Raw genomic sequence first — 22,156 nt, 5'->3', positions numbered from 1 at the left:
CTCTAGGATACACTTGAAAAGACTTTCAATTTTGGCCACCAAGCACAGGAGTATCTAGGAGAGCCCCATAGTTACCTGGATAGGCTGCCTGTCAAATATTAAGGCTAGCCCATTGCGTAATCCACTCTGACCAAATAAAGTGGCTTCTAACCACTTTGAAGATGGGGTGTATAGATGACGCACGAGGCAAAATTGGGTGGAAAGCAAAATGAAGCCATGCTCTGGGGCTAAAAACTGGAGCAAAAATTAACTGGGATACTCCAACTCAAGGCAGAAAATGTGCTTCATTACACTGGCATATAAACAGCCCAATAGCAGTATGGGACTGCACCAATGCAAAAACGTGATCATCAGTAATGCAATGGATGTAATTACAGTGGGCCCTCCATATCCACGGACTTGCCATCTGTGGATTTAAGTCCACGTAGGCAAGCCCACGTTGTGGAGGAAGAGGTGGGAGGAAGCTGTGGAAGAGGAATGAAAAAATGGGATGAGACAGGGGGAAGCCATGGAAAAGAAGGAGGAAGAGGTGGGAGGAAGCCACGGCAGGGGAAGAAGCAGCTGCAGCAATGGAAGAGGAGGCCCCTAGCTAGCCACCACCACAAGTGAAAGCAGGGAGGGAGAAAGGATGCATGAAATGAATTCTCACTGTCTCCAATGTTGGCATATTTATGTGGCCACACCATCATTGAGGACAATGGGACTTGAGCATCCACAGATTTTGGTATCCACTGTCCTGGACTACAGCCACCACAAGTCAAAACAAACACTGAAAAGGATTGTTTAACAAAAAAGGAACTAAAAGGCAGGCTACAGACCTTTCGGTTAGTCCACAAGAAGCACACCAGTAACAAAGCCAAGGTCAGGATTCCATAGTCCACAGAAGTCAGTTTGGTCCAAGGTCAGGGCAGCCAGAAGGTAACAAGAGTCTAGTCCATTCCAAAGTCAAGGGTTCAAGGCAAACAAGGGTTCCAGGGAGCAAGGAGCCAGTGCTGACAGTAATCACACAGAAGGATACTACAATAAACTCTGGCACCGAGTCAGTGTCTCACAGATGTTTATGTAGGAGACTCTCTTCTCAGTGCCAGCTGAAGCTTGTTTGCCAATTGTCTCTCAGCAACCCTCCTGGACCAACGCACGCAAGCACTCTCAGCCCTGCGTTGCTTAAAGGAAGGCACCTCCAGGCTTGGCTCTTCCCCAGAGTCACCACTAGGCTGCTGAGCCTCCTCCTCTGGGGCTGGGAGGTCGCAGCTGGGATCTGGCAGAGCAGGATTAGCACCTGGTGTAGCCTCAATTTCCCCTTGCACATCCTCCTCCTCATCCTCTGAGTCTGGCCCTTGGCTGGCCATGACATCCACAAGGGGATCTGGAATGGATCCCCCCCACAAATACTGAGGGCCTGCTGTACATGATACACAAACCAGACAATCCAATGGGGGGGGCATGGGGTGAAAGCAGCATGTATGGGCAGATCCATGATTTGGCCTTGCCAACGTATCACTCTACACACCAATGCACTGTACAAGCAGTGCATTGCACATGAGACTGTGTGGCCAATCCTACCAGCAAGTGTCCAATGGAAGGGTATCTAGGTCAGAAGAGGGAGTTTTTTGAAGATTGCAGGCAGTGTGTTTGTGCGACGATGAGCGTGCATGGTGGGGAGGTGACTAGAAAAAATAACTGCCCTCAAAATAACCGCTTAATGTCACATGGTTTCACATGAGAGTGGGCCATGTAGACAGAGGGCTTTCAACTTGTTCTCAGAAAACCCAGGATCGACCTGCTTTTTCCTGCCCATCTGCTCTAGCCCATAAGAAAAGTATCCACCTTCATTGTGACCAAGATAAGAATGATGGTAAACACATTTCAGGAATATCCCTGACAAATGAACCACTGTGTGTAGAGTGATGGCGATAAAGGTGTTACACACTAACTAGCTCCAGGGATCCATCTGTTGTAATTCTCCAAGGGATTCCCAACAGCAGAAGGAACGAAAGCACTGTAATCTTATTTGCGATTTACCAATAAAATCTTTAAGCTTCACCCTATTAGTGAATTCATTGCCTCTGAATCCTCTTAAGGAAAAAAAAACTTGCCTGTTGGCAAAACAGCTGCTGATAGTGAATTATGTTTAATTGAAAACAGTGGTTTCCAAATCTGCCTTTTGGGCCATCCTATCTGATTTATTACAAAAAGCCTATCATATTTACCTTGGTGAACAACGTTAACACAGGTAAATTGGCGTTTGCTTCAGATAGCAGTCTTTGTAGTGGTCTTGAACATCTTGCCACCTGTAGTGTCCGGCCCTGAATCCAGAACATCTTTGCCCTGTCGAAACAATAAAACATTCCTCTGCAATTACACGCATGGTACATTTTAATTGCCAACCATACTTTATATATCAGTAGACAGTCACCAGATAGCAATGATACTCCAATGATAGGATCTGAAACATAAATGCAATTATAAATCATTTTTTCTCTCAACAGTGAGAAAGAAAAACACAGGGTTTACCACAAGGCAAGCATAATTTAATGCAGCACAAGAAACACTGTTTAATATGTACATTACATTTTCTTGCTGTAATGCCTCTTTTAAATTCACCAACACAAAACCTGATATAAATACATTACACTGTTTCAAGCAGACACATGCCACTAAGAATTACCCGGTATTAGCAGAATACAAAGTACTGTGCTTTGAACCTTTCTTAATCTTGCTGCATTGCTTGGCATAAAATGTTGGTCGTTCTTCAAAATTGTTTTAATAAACAACTGGTTCTGTACTTTGCTGACATGTTAAATTAATGCATCCTGCAGCAAAGCATGAAATATAGACAAGATGATTTAACTCTGTAATGTGACTTAAAAGCTTGCAAATTACCTTGTGGGTTCAAAACAACAACAGTAAATTAAAATACAGAAAATTTCATCGCTGGATTTGTTTAAAGCAAGCTTTCTTTTTCTGTATGAAAAATGTAGCTTCAAGCATTTCTGCTGAAAGATTTGTAAAAGATATTTTGAAAGCTATGCTTATTTTTAAAACTGTATTGTTTCTCTACCCCCCCCCCCACCAACACAACTGTGCAGTCTTCCGAATGTTTAGAAATAAATTACACTTCCATGCCCATAGTAAATCGTGTTTAAGAGAACAGCCTTAAGCTCACTTATTTCAATAGATTTTTAAAAATTATTTAATTACCATGACATTTATATCCTCCCGTTCTTTTATTATAGAACTTAGCTTTATTTAACTGCATGGTGGATTACAATCTATGTCTATATTAGCACAAATCCAACAATCTGATTGCAGAATTAATAAAAGCCACCCACCCACAATTTGTAAATGTGAAAAAGTCCAACCACAATCCAGGCTCCAGGGTTTGTATCAGATGATAAATATCTACTCCTGCTAACTATCACAAAGAATTTATAATTGGATTAACAGAATTGTAGATCTTATTGGATCATGATTCAGTCATCCTCTACTGCTCTACCATAAAATATCCCCAAGACTGATAGATAAAAACTTGGATGATTTTGCTGATGTGCAAAGCATGGAAAGTTATTTTTAAGAAGAATGTGTGCAATGACAGGCTGAAGCCATCCACAGCTGAATGCTGATTAGTTATGGATGGCTCTAGTATGTCCTGACACTGCTCAGTTGTGTCTTGATACTGCCTGGTTATGGATGACTTCAACACATCATTTTTATTTATTCCTCCTAAAAAATAACTTTCCAAGCTCTGCTGATTTGTTGCTATCTTCCAGGCTTCTCCAGCCTAATGCCCTTCTAAAATTGTAGTCCAACAAATCTGGGCACTGGACTGAGAAAGACTGACGTATCCAAATTCTAGAATTTGGGCATGTACTAACAATAAACAAACTCAACAAAAATACACCTTAAAGGGGGAGATGGAATTGGACATAGTCATACTTTGACTAGACCTACTTAAATAAATGGAACTTAAATCAGCCACGACTAATTTAAGTTTCATGGATCTCTATGGTTCTACAGTTGGCCCTTCTTACACACAGATTTTTTATACATGGATTCAAGCATCCATGGTTTGAAAATGTTAAAAAAAAGTATAAATTTCAAATATCAAACCTTGATTTTCCATTTTTTATAAGGGAACTATTTTGCTATGTTATTATATTTAATGGGATTTGAGCATACACAGATTTTGTTATCCACAGGGGATCTTGGGGCCAAACCCTACCGTATAACAAGGGTCCACTGTACTTTATGACTAAGTGGCTCCAGCCACCCCTTTCCTAGCCAGATCAGGGTCATGGCAACCTCACACCACAGCCTCAATCCAACCTTTCCAGAGTACGAAAAGAAGCTGCAAAAAGTGGCTCCTTTTTGCGCCCTAGAAAGGGTGTGATAGTCACGGCACTGTGGCTATACAGCACTCTTTTGGCACTGCGTCATATGGACGCAGCACTGGAGGAGCACAGTGATGTCATACACCATGTGGAGCAGTGCACAGCATCACAGCACCCTGGGGGCGGACTCGACGCTACACTCCGACTCCATCCCCATGCCGGTCCAAAGTGCTGGTCTGTATAGGGCCTAAGTCAAGATCAAGTCCTTATGAACAACTTGCATATTTGAGAAATAATCTCAATTTGGTAAAAAAAATTGCCTTGAACTATGATGGCTGGATACCAAGTTAGATTCTATGCACTTTCCCACAGTGTCTGAGGATCTGAAGTGGACTGGGGGTGTGACATCATTAAAAACTGTATTAAGAACAAATTAATTTTAGCTTATTTAACACTGCATGGAAGTAAAATTATAATGAGACATAATTATATGCTAGAAGGAAATAAAAATATAGTGCAGCATAATTCTTGCTCACATTGTCAGCACACCAAATGTGACATTTTAAAGACTTGCAGTTTAGCCAGAGAACTTTCACAAAGTTGAAAGCTTCCCTGCTCTGAGGATCTGAGGCATCTGAAGCAGCAGAGAAGAAAACATACTCAAGGGGAGTCTCAAGTGCCAGAATTAGAAGATTTTGTGTTGTGTCTTTAGATTGTAAGCCTGAGGGCAGGGAACCATCTAATTAAAAATAATAATTGTAAGACGCTCTGATAGCCTTTAGGGCTGAAGGGCGGGGTATAAATACCATAAATAAAATAAAATAAAATAAGAGCAATTTGGGAACAACATTAGATCAAAGACACTAAATAGTAGTGTGGTGAGTTTCCACACTGCACAGGTTACAGAAGTATGACCTCACTTTAATGGTTCTTTCCTATGGAATTCTGGGTTTTGTAGTTTGGTGAGGTAGTGTTGTGGTTTGAGTATTGGAAGGACTCTGAGAGACCAAAGTCTGACTCCTCATTCAGCCCTGGAAAACCAGCGGGTGACCTTGGGTAAGTCCTCTGAGGCTCTCTCCCTTGCTGAATCCCTCAGACTCAGAGGAAGGCAATGGCAAACATCCTCTGAATTCATCTTGTCAAAAAAATCCCAGGACAAGGTTGCTATAAATTGGACTTGACTTGAAGGAGCATAACAACACTATGAAGGGACTTAGAATTCTGTAGCACAGTGCTTGTCATCTGCTGTGAGGGACCAGCAGAGTTGTCCCACCCACCTAAGGTTGCCATATCCCGGTTTCTGCCGGGACATTCACATTTTTTAATCGTTTTGAATGTCCCGTCCCGGGTTTGGCACCAGTCTCGGCTCCCAGCGCCCACCTCCTCCTCCTCCTTTGCTGCCACACTTTTAGCATGGCAGTGGCGGCATGATGCAAGACCTAGCTGCCATGTTAGGCCTTGCTGGGCTCAAGGAGGGCTCGGGACAAGGCCTGAGGAGGAGCTGCATTGGGCCTAAATGGCTGGCTGGGCCCCAAAGGAGGAGGTCGCTGCCACAGCAAGGCCTCCTCCAGTGGCGAGGAAAGCCACGTAGAGCCTAGCTGGCTGGCCGGCCTCTGAAGAAGTGTATAACCCTGGGTTCTAGTATTATGAGAGAAGAAGACTACCTTTTCCTTATCCACTTTCTCCTCACCATGCATCATTTTATATATCCATCGCATCCCTCTGCCTTACCCACTCTTTTTTAATTAAGGAAAAAAGCCCAGACATTGTAAAATGTGTGGACTATGGAATAAAATTTAGAAACGACAGCATATTTATTGCACCAAAAATCCAATTGTGTGGAAAGACTTTTGGTGCAGAGGGAGAGGTATGAGTTATTTTAATAAGTGTTTCTCCCCCCCCCTTTTTTTTTTTGTAGCAGTAACTTTAAGTTTATTTTATAAGGTTGTTATAAGCCTAAATGTGAGCCAATGTGCATAAAGTGTGTTATAAATCTAAAATACAATAAAAGAACACCTTCTTGGCAGTCCACTCTCATTCATCATTCTACAAAGGAGCTATAATAATCATATAAACATAGTATGGAATGGCAAAACTTGGCCAGTGCTACATCCCCAGAAGCAAAACAAAGTAATAAATCCTCATTTACACTATAAATAAGCCATGGCACTAGAACCAACTATAATTTAAACCAATTAATTGTCTGTTTGTAAAACTAAGAGATAAATATGTCTCATTTTTCAGTAGCTCATATTTAATTATGACATTTTCTTAAATAATCCCAGAGCTTCAAGCTAATGGCTGCTATAGCCACAGGACATCAAATAATAGCTTATTAAACATACTAATGAATATCTAGAATCAGCTGTTAAAATCTATTTTTTTACATTCTTTTATTTGTCTAATTATATATGTGTAATTGAAAGCCAATGGTTTGCCTGATAGGCCAACTATGAATTTGTTGAAAAACAGAACTATACATATGTGTAGCTAGCCGGGAATTGAAGGCAATATCTGTCATATACACAGTGTCAAAGGGGATTTTAGCTACTTAAACTTTTCCATATATACCACTACCCAATTTTTCCCCCAAGTGGTCATCTCCATCATTGTGCACAAGCATTATGAGCGATGAAATTTACCAGTGGCTTCTCCAATTCAGGTACATCTGCCCTCCTAAAATGTTTAGATAACCCGTCTCTAAAACACCTAAGCAGGACTTACATGTCACAACCTTGGCTTAAAGTTTACTTCTGGTTTTCAAGAACAAGGGCTCCCCCTTCCCACATTAAACATATGTATCAGGAGTTGCTACCTGTTAAAAACCAGAGGTTTCCAGATGAGCCATTTTGTCCTTTGGGTGAGTTGGAAAAAGAGCAGTCCTGGGCATCTGAAGAAAGTGAACGGCCCATAAAAGGCAGACTTGGAGGCTCCAGGCTTGCACTTTAAACCCTTCTTGCGGGTTTTCCATGAGAGATGTTATTTTCCTTCCTACCTTTCTTTTCCTATTTACTTTACCTTGAATAATCAGCTATAATATGTCCAGTTCCTGTCTAGTTCCTTGCAGTATCAGACAGACAGTCTATTGACTCTGTTCTTTTCCGCAAAAGACAGGAGCAGTAATGACATGCTGTACCCATTATATTCCTTCCTATCTGTAACAGAATTCTTGATAATTGTAAGGGACAGTTAGAATCAAACATAATTTTAAAATGTTAAAGGAGTTAAACATCCTCATTAGAGCAACTAAAGGAAGCATTTATGGTACAATGATCAGTTCATCCAGCCAGCCAGCCATCCAGCCATCCATATTTATCGCACAGAAGAAAATAGCTTTATAGGGTACAAGAATACATTTTAGTTTAAAGGGCAAAACCTCGATTAAATGGTTAAATAATGTAACTGTCTTCCCCATTTGTTCAGTGGAGGGCAACCTTTGGCCCTTGAGAATATTTTGGCATAAAATTCCTAGCAGATCCAGCCAACATAGCAGTGGTATGAAACTGTGGGATTTGTAGTCCAAAATAACTGGAGAGCCCAAGTTTTCCCATTTCTATTTCTATTTCAGTTCCTCTTTCATGAGTAAATGAAACAGAGGCCATGATATTCTAAGGTTGTGTCTGCACTGACAGGGAAAAAAGGCTGGCTTACTATTAGGGCTTCCAGATACAGGATGAGCTGTCCACCCAACTGACACCCACAATGGGTTGATAGTGGCAGCACTGTCCACATACTCCCCTTTCCCATCCTGACCACAGTCCCATTAAAATGCAGTATGTGCCGGAAGAACAAAGCAAACTAGTGACAATGCTGTGGCAGGAATTGCAATTTCTGGACAGAAAGAAGCCAGCAGCCCTCCTAGCCCAGGGTGCCTCCTCCTGACCTCTTCAGCCTGCCTGATGACAGTCTTTCTCCTTCACTGCACTGGCACATAGTCCACATGTTCAGGGGAATCTCTGGAGTTTTTGGCCTGATCTGCAACAAATGGGAACTCTTTTTTAATCTGGAGAATCACTCTGGAGTGCAGATTGGACCCATGTTTCACTCGTTTTGGCCCCTTATGTCATCTGAGCAGGTCAATGCAGGAATGGAGTGGGAACATTTTATTTTCCTTCTTGCAGACACAGACTAAGCTTTCATCCAATTGTTTCAATCATTCTTCTCTTGCCACATCACTACCACCCAAAACGTCCTCCTTCTTCTCTGGTTTACTTCTGCTTCCCTTTAAAACTGTATATACTCAATTATAGGCTGACCTCATGTAGAAGTCAAGGGCAAATTTTGGGGCCAAAATTATGGATTTTGATATGACCTGTGGATAAATCGAAAGTAAAACTTAGGGGCATATAACAAAGGAGATAAAGGATGAAGCAAAGCAAAAGCAATGGCAAAGAACTTACAAAATTCCAGGAGACATAACTCTTTGTGTTTACTCTTAAGGCTGGATGGATGAGAGAGTAGAGGGTGTTGATTCTTCCAGGATAGATTATACTTTTGCCTTTCACCAGGGCGTGGTTCCTTATTTTAAATAAGAGTTAAGATGCAGTACTTACATTGGCCTGTGGATAAGTTGACCCAGGTTTTTTGGGTCAATGTTTTTACCTAAATTTCTAGACTTATACATGGGTATATACAGTAAATTTCACCAAAGTATAGTGAAATATGGCTATGACACACACTCCTTTCTTCACCGGAAGTAGGAAACTGGCATTTCCTTCATAAACACAGCAGTGAGAACATTTAAGTTTACATTTTTATTTACAAAGATGCTGCCATCCCTAAAGCCATTCTGCAGAAAAGACTATCAGTAGCAGCTAAAAGTATTGCATTCTAATTGTTAGTTGCATTAGTAGTCTTAAATGTTTTATGCCGACTGGCAGGATTTCTTTTAACAAATGCTTTAAATAAATAAAGATTCCTGGAATGAAAGAAAATGATAATTCTTTAATAGTAACACTTCAGTAACGTCCAAGTTATTAAGAGGTGTAACAGCTGAATAACATTTGAACCATTCCACAACAATACTGACATCTTCCAACCCACAACTTTAATCGTTTGCTACAAACTGCAAACCTCAAAATCTCAGTCTGTTAGTGCTGACATAGTAAAATATGATGGCACATTATACATCTGACAAACCACGGCTTAATATTCTGGTTTTTATGCAGCAAGCAAGCTGTAGTTTCCTTGTTCGGCTGCTATAGAAAACAGTGGTCAAACAAGCCAGAATGTCAGTTCACATTTTAAAAAGGGGATGGACGTAGCACACATACAAAAGCCTTATTTTCAGTTTCAGAACTGTAGAACTCTGTAAGTCTCATTCTGTCCAAGTTGTGGCCTGTTTAGAAAAAAAAAATGCTGATGCCCTGAAGATACACTTAGGGCCCATACAGACAGGCCAAAATAAAGCTGCTATGGGTCACTTTGGAGGTATGCTGTTCAAATGTTGCATGCATCCTAAGAGGCTGGAAGCCAGGCCAAAGTCACGCTCCAGTCCTAAGGACTGGAGCGCAGCTTTGGTGCAGCTTCTGACCTCTTAGGATGCATGCAGCATTTAAATAGCATACCTCCAATGTGACCTGAAGCAGCTTTATTTTGGCCTGTCTGTATGGGCCCTTACTTTCCTATTCTTCAAATTTCCTTTTTAGGGTGCATTAAAACGATGAGAATCTCAGCTTTACTTTTTCTAGTACATTTTTATCCCTGGCAGTTGATAAGTAGATGAGACAGCAGAAGATCCCTGATAAAGCTGTCTCTCTTTCAAAAAAACAAAACCTCAAAAGATAGAAATCAGTGATGAATCTCCCAAACTGGATTCAGATGGGAGAGTAGAGGGATGGGTAGGATTGAAGGTTTCACTCTCCACTCTCTCAGTGTCATCTTTTTGATCTACTACCTTTCTCCTCATTAACTGTCATTTCCCCGCAGGTAAAAATCATATCGTTATAAAAGCTTGGAAGAATGCCATGGACCCTAAAAGCTGAAAATCAGTACTATGACAACGGCTTCCAAACCCATTATTAAATATTGTGCCAAAGTCATGATTAGTTATATAGCTGATAAAACAAAGTAGGTTACTCCCCTCCAAAAAAAGAGAAAGCTACTCATCATTATTCATGCCTTATCTGAGCTGGCACTGAGCTGGCACAAAATTTAGGTTAATTCTAATATCACACCAAGAAAAAACAAAACAAAACCTCACATATTCATTGCTCATTATCAGTGAACTCTCTTTAAATACTTAAAACTTTTCAAATGTTTAAGAAGAATCAACAAAAACTTGTAAAAACCCTGCAACATAAAATATAAGTATAACCAATATCATTTTACTAAACTTAGAAAGCAGTCACAGAAATCTAAAACTCAAAGAATAAAATAAATAATGTAGATCTCTGTTGCTCTGTGCTTTCAAGCCATTTCTGACTTATGGCAAACCTATCACAGAGCTTTCTTGGCAAGATTAGTTCAGAGGTGTTTGCCGCTGCCTTCCTAAAATGCTGACAGAGCATGATTTTCCCAAGGTCATCCAATGGGTTTTCATGGCTGAGTGGGGACTTGAAGCCTGGTCTCTAGAAGAAAGGAATGGTTTTGATATTCTAGGAAGACAACATTTATGAAATCACATAAAGTGACTGGGTTTAAATTACAGGCAAAGGAATTCTGACTAAATATTACAAAGAATAGTTGAACAGTATGGAAGAGACTGTGCATCAAACAGTGGTAGTCCATCCTGGACTAAACAAATTCTTAAACAGATGCTACCTATCACCAGAATTTATATGATTGCTGGATTTGCTACAATTGGCAGTTATCTGGATTAGATTATTTCTGAGGGCTCTTCCATTGTGCTTCTGTGGGCTAGTCACAAGCTTCATAAAGGAACTGTCAGTGGCTAATTCCGATGCATCACGTAGCGAGATCTAATAGCACCTTTGAGACTAACTGAAAGAAAGAAGTTGGCAGCATGAGCTTTCGCAGACTTAAGTCTACTTCCTCAGATGCACTGGTAAAGAAAGGTGTGTGTGTGTGTGTGTGTGTGTGCGTGTGCGCGTATGATGGCCCTATAAATTCCACAAGGTTTTCTTAAGGCAAAGAATACGCAAGAGGTGGTTTCTGCCAGTTCCTTCCTCTGAAATACAGCCTACAGCACCTGGTATTAATTGGTGATCTCCCATCTAGGTGCTAACCAGGGCTGACCCTGCTTATCTTCCTAGATCAAACATGATCTGATGACTTTCGGGTATTTCATTTCAATAAAGTGTGCTAATGATCCTCCATAGAGACATTCCCATCCTCACTTGCAAATGGCAAGCAGCCAGTGTGACTTCAAAAGCTTGCAACATATAAATGTGCATTTTGGTTGTCCCAATAAAGGTATCGTTGTTTGGATGTTTGCAAATGCCAAGTGAGAGATCTGAGAGAGAGAAAGAGAGCGAGCACATGTGGGGTGTGGGTAGGGTTGCCATAGAGCCGGACCTCCAAACCGGGAAAAATGTAGGACAGAATTTTCAAATGTAGGACACAACAACTGCTTTAAATAAATAAGATTCTGGAATGAAAGAAAATGATAATTCTTTAATGTAACACTTCAGTAACATCCAAGTTATTAAGAGGTGTAAGCTGAATAACATTTGAACCATTCCACAACATACTGACATCTTCCAACCCACAACTTTAATCGTTCCTACAAACTGCAAACCTCAAAATCTCAGTCTGTTAGTGCTGACATAGTAAAATATGATGGCACATATACATCTGACAAACCACGCTTAATTTCGGTTTTATGCAGCAAGCAGCTGTAGTTTCCTTGTTCGGCTGTATAGAAAACATGGTCAAACAGCCAGAATGTCAGTTCACATTTTAAAAGGGGATGGACGTAGCACACATACAAAGCCTTTTTTCAGTTTCAGAACTGTAGAACTCTGTAAGTCTCATTCTGTCCAAGTTGTGGCCTGTTTAGAAAAAAAAATGCGATGCCCTGAGATACACTTAGGGCCCAACAGACAGGCCAAAATAAAGCTGCTATGGGTCACTTTGGAGGTATGCTGTTCAAAATGTTGCATGCATCCTAAGAGCTGAAGCCAGGCCAAAGTCACGCTCCAGTCCTAAGGACTGGAGCGCAGCTTTGGTGCAGCTTCTGACCTCTTAGGATGCATGCAGATTAAATAGCATACCTCCAATGTGACCTGAAGCAGCTTTATTTGGCCTGTCTGTAGGCCCTTACTTTCCTATTCTTCAAATTCCTTTTTAGGTGCATTAAAACGATGAGAATCTCACTTTACTTTTTCTAGTACATTTTATCCCTGGCAGTTGATAAGGGTGAGACTAGATGAGACAGCAGAAGATCCCTGATAAAGCTGTCTCTCTTTCAAAAACAAAACCTCAAAAGATAGAAATCAGTGATGATCTCCCAAACTGATTAGATGGGAGAGTAGAGGGATGGGTAGGATTGAAGGTTCACTCTCCACTCTCTCAGTGTTTTTGATCTTACAAACCTTTCTCCTCTTAACTGTCATTTAAAGGTAAAAACTATCGTTATAAAAGCTTGGAAGAATGCCATGGACCTAAAAGCTGAAAATCATACTATGACAACGGCTTCCAACCCATTATTAATATTGTGCCAAAGTCATGATTAGTTATATAGCTGATAAACAAAGTAGGTTACTCCCCTCCAAAAAGAGAAGCTACTCATCATTATTCATGCCTTATCTGAGCTGGCACTGAGCTGGCAAAAATTTAGGTAATTCTATATCACAGCAAGCAAAAACAAAACAAAACCTCACATATTCATGCCCATATCAGTGACTCTCTTAAATACTTAAAACTTTTCAAATGTTTAAGAAGAATCAACAAAAACTTGTAAAAACCCTGCAACATAAAATATAGTATAAACCATATCATTTTACTAAACTAGAAAGCGTCACAGAAATCTAAAACTAAAGAATAAATAAACAATGTAGATCTCTGTTGCTCTGTGCTTTCAGCCATTTCTGACTTATGGCAAACCTATCACGAGCTTTCTTGGCAAATTAGTTCAGAGGTGTTTGCCGCTGCCTTCCTAAAATGCTGACAGAGCATGATTCCCCAAGGTCATCCAATGGGTTTTTCATGGCTGAGTGGGGACTTGAAGCCTGGTTCTAGAAGAAGAATGGTTTTGATATTCTAGGAAGACAACATTTATGAATCACTAAAGTGACTGGGTTTAAATTACAGGCAAAGGAATTCTGACTAATATTACAAGAATATTTGAACAGTATGGAAGAGACGTGCATCAAACAGTGGTAGTCCATCCTGGACTAAACAATCTTAAACAGATGCTACCTATCACCAGAATTTATATGATTGCTGGATTTGCTACAATTGGCAGTTATCTGGATTAGGAGGAAGGAGGAGGCGAGGAGCCGGCGGCGATGGCCGCGGCCTTGCCTCGTTCCTGGCCCGCGGAGGCCAGGAAGGAGGCGAGGAGCCCGGCGCGCAATCGCGTGGCCTTGCCTCGTTCCTGGCCCCTGCAGAGGCCAGTGGAGGCGAGGAGCCCGCAGCGATGGCCGCGGCCTTGCCTCGTTCTGCCCCCGCGGAGGCCAGAAGGAGGGAGGAGGCTGGCAGGGAGGCGGGGAAGTTGGCGCAGCTGCGCCCAAGAGGCACCGCCTCCTGCAGCTCCTCTGCCCCAGGCCTCGCTGCCCTCCTTTTCCTCCGCTCGGCCATGCGCAGTGGGAGGAGGAGGGCAGCGAGGCCCCAGGGTTGCCTTGCAAACCGCTGCAACCGGGCTTTTCCCGGTTTTTGGCGGCACCTATGCCGTGACCGGGCAGGTGCCGCCAAAACCGGGAAGAAAAACCCGGTTGCAACCGGGTATGGCCACCCTAGTGTGGGGGTGGATGGGTTTTGAACCAAAGCCTCATCCCTCCCCATTTTTTGCCTTGTTGTGGTTCACCACAGAACCCTTTTCAGGCTGTCTATACCAGAACAAGTGAGAGCCAGTGTGCAGTGGCTTGAGAATTGGATTAGGACACTGGAGGAACTGGGGTTCAAACCTTGCTCGGCCATAGAAACCCCTTTAGGCAAATCACATCCTCTCAGCCTCAGAGGAAGACAAAAGCAAAACAGCAACCACCACCCTCTGAAAAATCATGTCAAGTCCATTGCTATTTAACCTCTTTCACTGCCTGACCAGTTACCGCACTACACTCTTATAGCCGTGTATTCCACTTTGACTGCTCTATCTGCTTCCTGTTGCATTCTGGGATTTGTAGTTCAGTCGGGCCGCCACAATTAAAAAGGACGTTGAGAAACTGGAGCGTGTTCAAAGGAGGTCGACTAAAATGGTGAAGGGTCTGGAAAACATGTCCTATGAGGAACGGCTGAGGGAGCTGGGAATTTTTAGGCTGGAGAAGAGAAAGTAAGAGGTGGTATGATAGCCCTGTTTAAATACTTGAAGGGATGTCATATTGAGGAGGAAGCTGACTTGTTTTCTGCTGCTCCAGAGACTAGGCCCGGAGCAATTATGCAGCTCCAGGAAAAGAGATCCGCCTCAACATTAGGAAGAACCTCGAGGTAAGGGCTCTTCAACAGTGGAACCACACTCCCTCAGAGTTTTGGAGTCTCCTTCCTGGAGGACTTTAGCAGAGGCTGGATGGCCATCTTTCGGGGAGCTTTCGATATGTCCACACCTTGTGGAATTTGCATGCCTTTTCACTTTTTTCCGTTGGTCTTTGAAAAAATACTGAGATTTATTCCAAAGTGTGTGTGTGTGTGTTTTCTGTGAAACCATATATGTCCACTAACAGAGCAATGGCCACTTCCCATCAAATATCTCACAATGGACAGCAATGGACTTTTCCCTCCATTGGCCCCAGGTTTCCAGGGACTACTTTTCTGTGCCATTATGATGCGTACGATGAAGGCGGAAGGATCCAGGCTGCCTCCTGGCCAACTCCAGCCTCCATGACTTCTCTGGTCAGAATGGAGTAGAGTCAGGCTAAGCGGTTAGAGCAACTGGGGGCCAAAGGAGGCTTAAAAACCACTCTCCAGGAGGACAATAGAACATCTAAATGCTTCTTCAGCAGGAGCTAAGTATTTCCTAAGTTAAGGGATTCTATGCTGATCAGTTATAACTCTGAATTTGGCTATTATTAAGGGTTAGGAGGGCAATGGACAGAAAATCGAACAACGAGGGCTAAATTCAGTACCTTGTCCCAAGCAGGTGATTCAATGGGATTTGGACAAGTTGCTTTGGTTTCCCAAGCGTCTGTTGATTTCTGCTGAGGTTAGTATTATTTATCACCGTTTGGATTAACAAGTCGTTTAAGGCTTTAATTGCGGAAGGAAGGAAGGAAGGGTAAATGGATGGGAGACAATACTTGGTTTTTTAAATCCTGAAAGAAAATCTTATGCAAGGAAAGAGGTTAAAAAAAAAACCAGGAGAAAATAGTGATGGGGAGGGAATGAAGAGAAGTACTAAAGAGAATTAACCGAAACAAGTGAAGATAATTAGTTGGCTTTTGGTATCCACTGAGACTTTGTTCCCCCCAAATGGTACCAAATTCATGGATGCTCAAGTCTCATTAAATACCGAGTCAGAGTAAAACGGTGTCCCTTATATAAAATGTCACAAATTAAGCTTTGGTTATTGGAATTTATATATTTTTAAAATACTCTTAAGCTCTGGATGCTTGATCCATGGATACAGAATCAGTGGATATAGAGAGCTGACTGTACTAACATGAAGTTTTGCTTATATTTCCGGCGAAGGGAAGAACCAATTTCATGTGAAATGCTCTTGCTAAAACTCCAACATGGCCCTGGGGATATTGCTCCAAGCTGTGACCACTAGGCTTTTGCTACTAGACAGCATCTTTCTACTGCCATGCAGGTAAGTGGACCAGCGCCTCCTCTTCATTTCCTTTAACAATCCAAGACCATCTGGGCGAAGGCAACTGGACAGTGAGTGACCCTCTGACACATTGCCGCATTTGGGCTTTGAATGCATTTGGGGACCTTGTTCTAATCTAGTGCCTTCCTTTACAGTGATTCAAAACAATAATTGTGTGGAAATGTGTGACTTGAATTGGGTTGCCCCACCAACCTCCCGCCTCCCTGCAGCCCCCCCCTCCCTGCTCCGTGGGGCCAAAGGAGGCGAGCCGTGGCCATCGCGCGGCTCCTCGCCTCCTTCCTTTCCGCGGGGCAAGAAAGAGGGAGGCCAGATACCGGCGGGATCGCTCCTCTTGGGGCCGAAGGAGGCGAGCCCGCCTCGCCGGGCCTCCTCGCCCCTTCCTGGTCCTGGGGGGCCAGAAGGGGCGAGGCCGGGGCGCATCGCCGCCGGCTCCCCCTCCTTCCTGGTCCCGGCGGGGCCAAGAGGAGGTGAGGCGCGGCGATTGCTGCCGGCCCCCCCCTCCTTCCTGTCCCGGCGGGGCCAAGAAGGAGGCGACGCCACGCGATCGCCGCAGGCCTCCCCCTCCTTCATGGTCCCTGCAGGGAGGGAAAGCCTCCTTCTGTGGAGGCTTTCCCCTTGCCGCTTGGCCTCCGCTCCCTGCCGCGATCATGAGGTCAATGTAGGACAAAATTTTCAAAGTAGGACACATTTTGTGTCCTACATTGAAAAATTTGTCCTACATTTTTCCCGGTTTGGAGGTCCGGCACTATGGTAAACCCTACTTGAATGCTGTGTTTTGGTAAAATGCTTTTTGGAAATGGTGGGAGGGGGGACTAATGTCCTCAGTCTCTGCTTCCACATGCCTCTTGGGATCAGATATGATAAGAACGCAAACTTTTAAGAGAAATAGCCAGCAAGTCCTCTTTGCATTTGATCCCTTATTTACTTTGCATTTGATCTCTGTGTGACCTTCTTTACTACATTGCTTTTGTATTGTGTGTGTTTGCGGTGGGGGGAGGGGGGTCTCTGCTTTCCTGGTTTTGGAAGAGTTGTCCCTCAAAACAAGCCTTCTCTCCATGATCAGTCAGAGAAGGTCTTTGGGGTAATGGGAGGGACTGGGGAGCACTGAGGTCTAGAGGCTGCTTATCCCATATCCGGGGGAGAAAACAGTGTCTTAGATACAAGAGCTTCACACTTCAAGGGACCCAAGAACAGGGGAACCTCTATTCTTCTTTCCACACCTTGTTAGAAAGGAATGCTTTTGTATATTGTGTGCATTTGTGATTGGGAGCTTCTATCTTTTTCTGGCATTCTAGCAGCCCTATGAAGAATCCAACCGTTTTCAGAAACTGCAGCTGCATGATCAGGTAGCCCTCTTTTCTGGTTTTCAATGCAATAAATACCAACAGTGTTTTAGGGAGAGATCCCTCAAGAGAAAGCTCCATGATGTATTTTAAGGCAGTAAGGATGCTAGGGAAGGAGGTCTCTGCAATGCCTCACAATGGTTTTCAGGTTGCAAAAGTGAATATGTTGGAACAGTTGAGGTTTTACAGAGCAAATGTTCTCATTCTGTCAGGTTTCCTGAGAAAACACAAAAAACCACTGAGATTTTCCCCCAGTGTGTAAATGTGGTTTGTGTGTATTTCTGTGAAGCAGCAGTATATCCACCAATTTGGGCTAAATCAATGGCTCATCCTTCTCAGAATGAATCAATGGGATCTGGATCAGTGCTTTGGTTTCTGCTATATTTAGTATATCTACTACAGTTGGATTAACAAGTAGTTTAGGCTTTAATTACAGAAGGTTATAGTATTTGAGGAGGCTTAGATCGCCTTAAACTCTGGCAGAAGAGCATTCTGTTAGTTTCTGGTCCAGTGTATCAGAAAGAAAGCTGCATCTCTTGGCCTCTCCTCATCTCTTCTTTCACATCTGGGCTCAAATCCTGCTCCTAGGTCTGTCATATTAATGCTAATGGGGATAGCTTTCCGTGAACTGCTCTTGCGTTCTTATGTCTTGTGTTCCCTCACTATTTATTTTATTTATTTCATTTATATACCACCTTTCTCCCCGGAGACAGAAGTTGCTCACAGTTAAAACATTTAAAATTGTTATAAAATTAAATCAATTACAAAGGCTATATAAATAATCACATAAAATATGCAGAACTTAAAAACAGACTAAAAACCCACCTGCCCCACATAGATAAGGGCGCAGCTGGCGCACAAGTTTAAGCTGTGCAATGAACTCCTGACCATGCTAAGACCTGGGTATCCGGCTCAGAGAGGAGTCCAGCAGATCTGACGTCTCAAGAACAGGCGCAGCTGGCACACGTTAAAGCTGTGCAAATGCACTCCTGGCCACTGCTGAAACCTGCGCATCACGGCTCAGAGTGAAGTCCGGAGCACATCCAAGCGGGAGCCTGGAATTCAGGGGTAGTGTGACCCCTTCAGCTCAGCCAAGCCCAGTTCCTGATCTGCCTTATGACTGACCAGGAGCCACTCTATCTTGGGTGGTTAAGTTCCAATTTGTTTGCCCTCATCCAGTCCATTACCTCTTTCAAAAGTACGCATGCGCAGAAACATAGGAAGATGGGTCAGGCTTGGGAGAGACCTGGCTGTGCAGTATATCTGTTCACAGCTAGGAACAAAATGATAAGATGTCATGTTCCCATGTAGCGCTGTGTGATAGCAATCGTTCTCATAGTACGTTAACATAGCGACCAGAAAACTCAATGTGGTAACATTAGCCCTCCACCTCGTTCATGACCTCTTCGCTTAGGAACCTGAACGAACGGGGGGAAGTGAGTGCGGTAAGCATCTATGATACATATTTTATTGCACGGTAGTCTATAATCAGATTTCATTTGGGGGATTTGATCATATGTATACTTTGATTGAATGCTTAAATTTTGGGTATGTGGAACATATAAAATTACGGCTCCTTTTATATTCAGACAAAAAGGAAGAACCAGTTTCAAGTGAAATGCTCTTGCAAACGCCAACAGTACTGGAGAAACTGCGTGTGACCATTAGGCTTTTGCCAACGGCCAGCAACTTCTGCTTCCATGCAAGTAAATGGAACAACTTCTCCCTCTCCATTTTCTCTATCTTTCTTTGGGGGATGAGTGTAATAACTAAAGCTCTGCTTATATTCAGATGGAGGGAAGAATCAATTTTAAGTGAAATGCTCTTGCAAAGCCCACATGGTCCCTGGGGATATTGCTCCGGCTGTGACCACTAGGCTTTGCTACTGGCCAACATCTTTCTCCTTCCATGCAAGTAAGTGCAGCAAATTGTCCCCCTCCATTTCTCTCTCTTTCTTTGGGAATGAGTGTTTAACATGAAGTCTGCTAATATTTCAGAGGAGGGAAGAACCAATTTCAAGTGAATGCTCTTGCAAAAGCTCCACATCTCTGAGGATGCTGCGCCATGCTGTGCCACTAGGCTTTGCTACCAGCAGCACCTTTCTCCTTCATGCAAGTAGTGAACCAACTTCTCTCCCTCCATTTTCTCTCTCTTTCTTGGGAGAGGGGACCAGGAGACCAAAGCTGCATCTATACTTAGGGTTGCCATTTCACGGCGGTGGCGGGACTTTCCCGCCTCCTGGGGGCGTGCCCGGTCCCGCCCCGCCCTCCTCCATTCCCGGGTGGCTGCCCGACTCAGGGCTCCAGGGCTGCTGCCTCCCTTTCATACAGGCTCAGCAGCAGGCTGGAGAGCAGCAGCGGCTGGAGATAGGCGGGCGGGGTTGCGCTCGCCCTTCCCATATGGCCAGCCCCCTCAAGGAGCCAGCCTCTGCTTCCTATTTGGCATGCTCCAAGCGTAGGGGGCTTTGCAGGCAAGTTGCTTTTGTTATTCCCCTTTCTCTTCTCTTTCCCCTCCTTCTCTCTTGTTATTCCGTTTTTTCTTCTCCTCTCTTCCCTCCTCTTCCTCCTCTCCTTTTTTCCTTTCCCCCCTCTCATCTTCTTTTTCTCTTTGTTCCTATTCTTCTTCTTTCTCCTCCTTTTTTCTTTCTCTTTCCCCTTTTTTCTCCTCCTCCCCCTTCCTCCTCTGCTGTTGCGGTTGTTATTGTTGTTGTTGTGGCCCAACTCCTTTCTGACTAATGGAACCCTGCCTCTAGCCCCCTTATTCCCCCCTCTCTCTAAGCCCCTCCTCTTCTTCTCAGGGGTCCAGGGCTTCTCAAGGCTTTGCCCCCATTAGAAAAGAAAAAAGACTTTGCAAGGGATCTGACCCCTAAATCCCCCCTAGTTGAGCATACCTGGAGGAAAAGAGGGGTGAGGGGTTTTGGGGGGGAGTTGGAGGAGGCAAGGAAAAGGAGGAAGGGGGGAATTGCTGAAGGCTTGGGAGTGGGCTTGTGTTTGCTAGTGCACAAAAGACTGCCTGTGGTCTTTAATGCTATGCCATGGGGGGGGTATGTAGTTTGCAGTGGCACAAGGACTGCCTGTGGTCTTTAAATGCTATGCCTGATTGGGGGTGGGACATGTAGTTTGCAGTGGCACAAAAGACTGCCTGTGGTTTTTAAATGCTATGCTGCTTGGGGGTGGGACATGTGTTTGCAGTGGCACAAAAGATGCCGTGGTTTTTAATGCTATGCCTGATTGGGAGTGGGACTTGAGTTGGGAATTGGGGGGGGGGTGTTTGCCAGAAAGAGAAGTACATTCAGCCTTCTGTCTAGGAATAATGCCAAAATGTCCTCCATTTTGAGCATGCCTAAGAAACATGCATTTATATTAAAAAAAATTAAAATTATCAATTTTTTATGTGTCCTCCATCTTAAAAAAAAGTGTCCTACATTTGAAAATGTGGCCCTATTTTGTCCTACATTTGTCTCAGTTTTGAGGTCCCGACTTATGGCAACCCTATCTATACTGTAGAATTGATGTAATTTGCCACTTCTTTGACTGCCATGCCTCAAGGCTATGTAGTTCTGGTATCTGCCATTTTGTGAGAGGTATAGCTTTCTCTGCTAGATAACTCTGCCACAGCAAACTACACAACCAGGCTTTCATGTGACATTAATACTGCAGTGGGGCATCCCCCCAAGACTGAGAGACCTGTGATTCCTTGGCAGCGCCAGAGTGGATGGGTATCCTTTGTTGGCCTTGCAGGTTCCTTTCTGTGGAGCAACGGGGAAATACTTATCAAATTTGCAGATGACACTAAAGTAGGAGGAAAGCTAATACTCCAGAGGACAGGATCAAATTCAAAATGACCTGAATAGACTAGAAAGCTGGGCCAGAGCTAACAGAATGAACTTCAACAGGGAGAAATGTAAGGTACTGCCTTAGGGCGAAAAAATGAAATGCACAGATATAGGATGGGAGACACCTGGCTTAAGGAGACAACATGTGAAAGGGTCTAGGAGTCCAAGTAGACCAAAAGTTAACTGAGTAACAGTGTGATGCGGCAGCTAACAAGGCCAATGTGATTTTAGGCTGCTCAATAGAAGTATCGTATTAGATCCAGGAGAAATAGTGCCACTTATTCTGCTCTGGTCAGGCCCCACCTGGAAATTGTGTCACAATTCAAAAAGGACATTGAGAAACTGGAGCGTGTCCAAAGGAGGGCGACTAAAATGGTGAAAGGTCTGGAAACCTTGCCCTATGAGGAACGACTCAGGGAGCTGGGGATGTTTAGCCTGGAGAAGAGAAGGTTAAGAGGTGATATGATAGCCCTATTTAATACTTGAAGGGATGTCTATTGAGGAGGGAGCAAACTTTTTTCTGCTGCTCCAGAGACTAGGACCCGAGCAATGGATGCAAGCTGCAGGAAAAGAGATTCCACCTCAACATTAGGAGGAATTTCCTGACGTAAGGGCTGTTTGACAGTGGAACACACTTCCTAGGAGTGTAGTGGAGTCTCCCTCCTTGGAGGTCTTCAAACAGAGGCTGGATGGCCATCTGTCAAACAATGCTTTGATCTGGATTTCCTGCATGGCAGGGGGTTGGACTGGACGCCCTTGC

General features: G+C 43.5%; 1 protein-coding gene across 1 annotated transcript in view; it reads right to left on the bottom strand.

Moving 5' to 3' along the window:
- The window catches only part of C2H5orf63 (chromosome 2 C5orf63 homolog), a 36,009-nt gene that overhangs the window by 7,166 nt on the left and 6,687 nt on the right, over positions 1 to 22,156 (bottom strand). Inside the window, exon 2 of the mRNA XM_042455084.1 lies at positions 2,211 to 2,328. Within this exon, the coding sequence (XP_042311018.1) occupies positions 2,211 to 2,321 (111 nt within the window). The 5' untranslated portion in view covers positions 2,322 to 2,328. The remainder of the gene's footprint in view (positions 1 to 2,210; positions 2,329 to 22,156) is intronic.

This window comes from Sceloporus undulatus, chromosome 2 (genome assembly GCF_019175285.1).
Source record: "Sceloporus undulatus isolate JIND9_A2432 ecotype Alabama chromosome 2, SceUnd_v1.1, whole genome shotgun sequence".
NCBI lineage: Eukaryota > Metazoa > Chordata > Lepidosauria > Squamata > Phrynosomatidae > Sceloporus > Sceloporus undulatus.
This window is presented reverse-complemented; position numbering and strand designations above follow the sequence as displayed.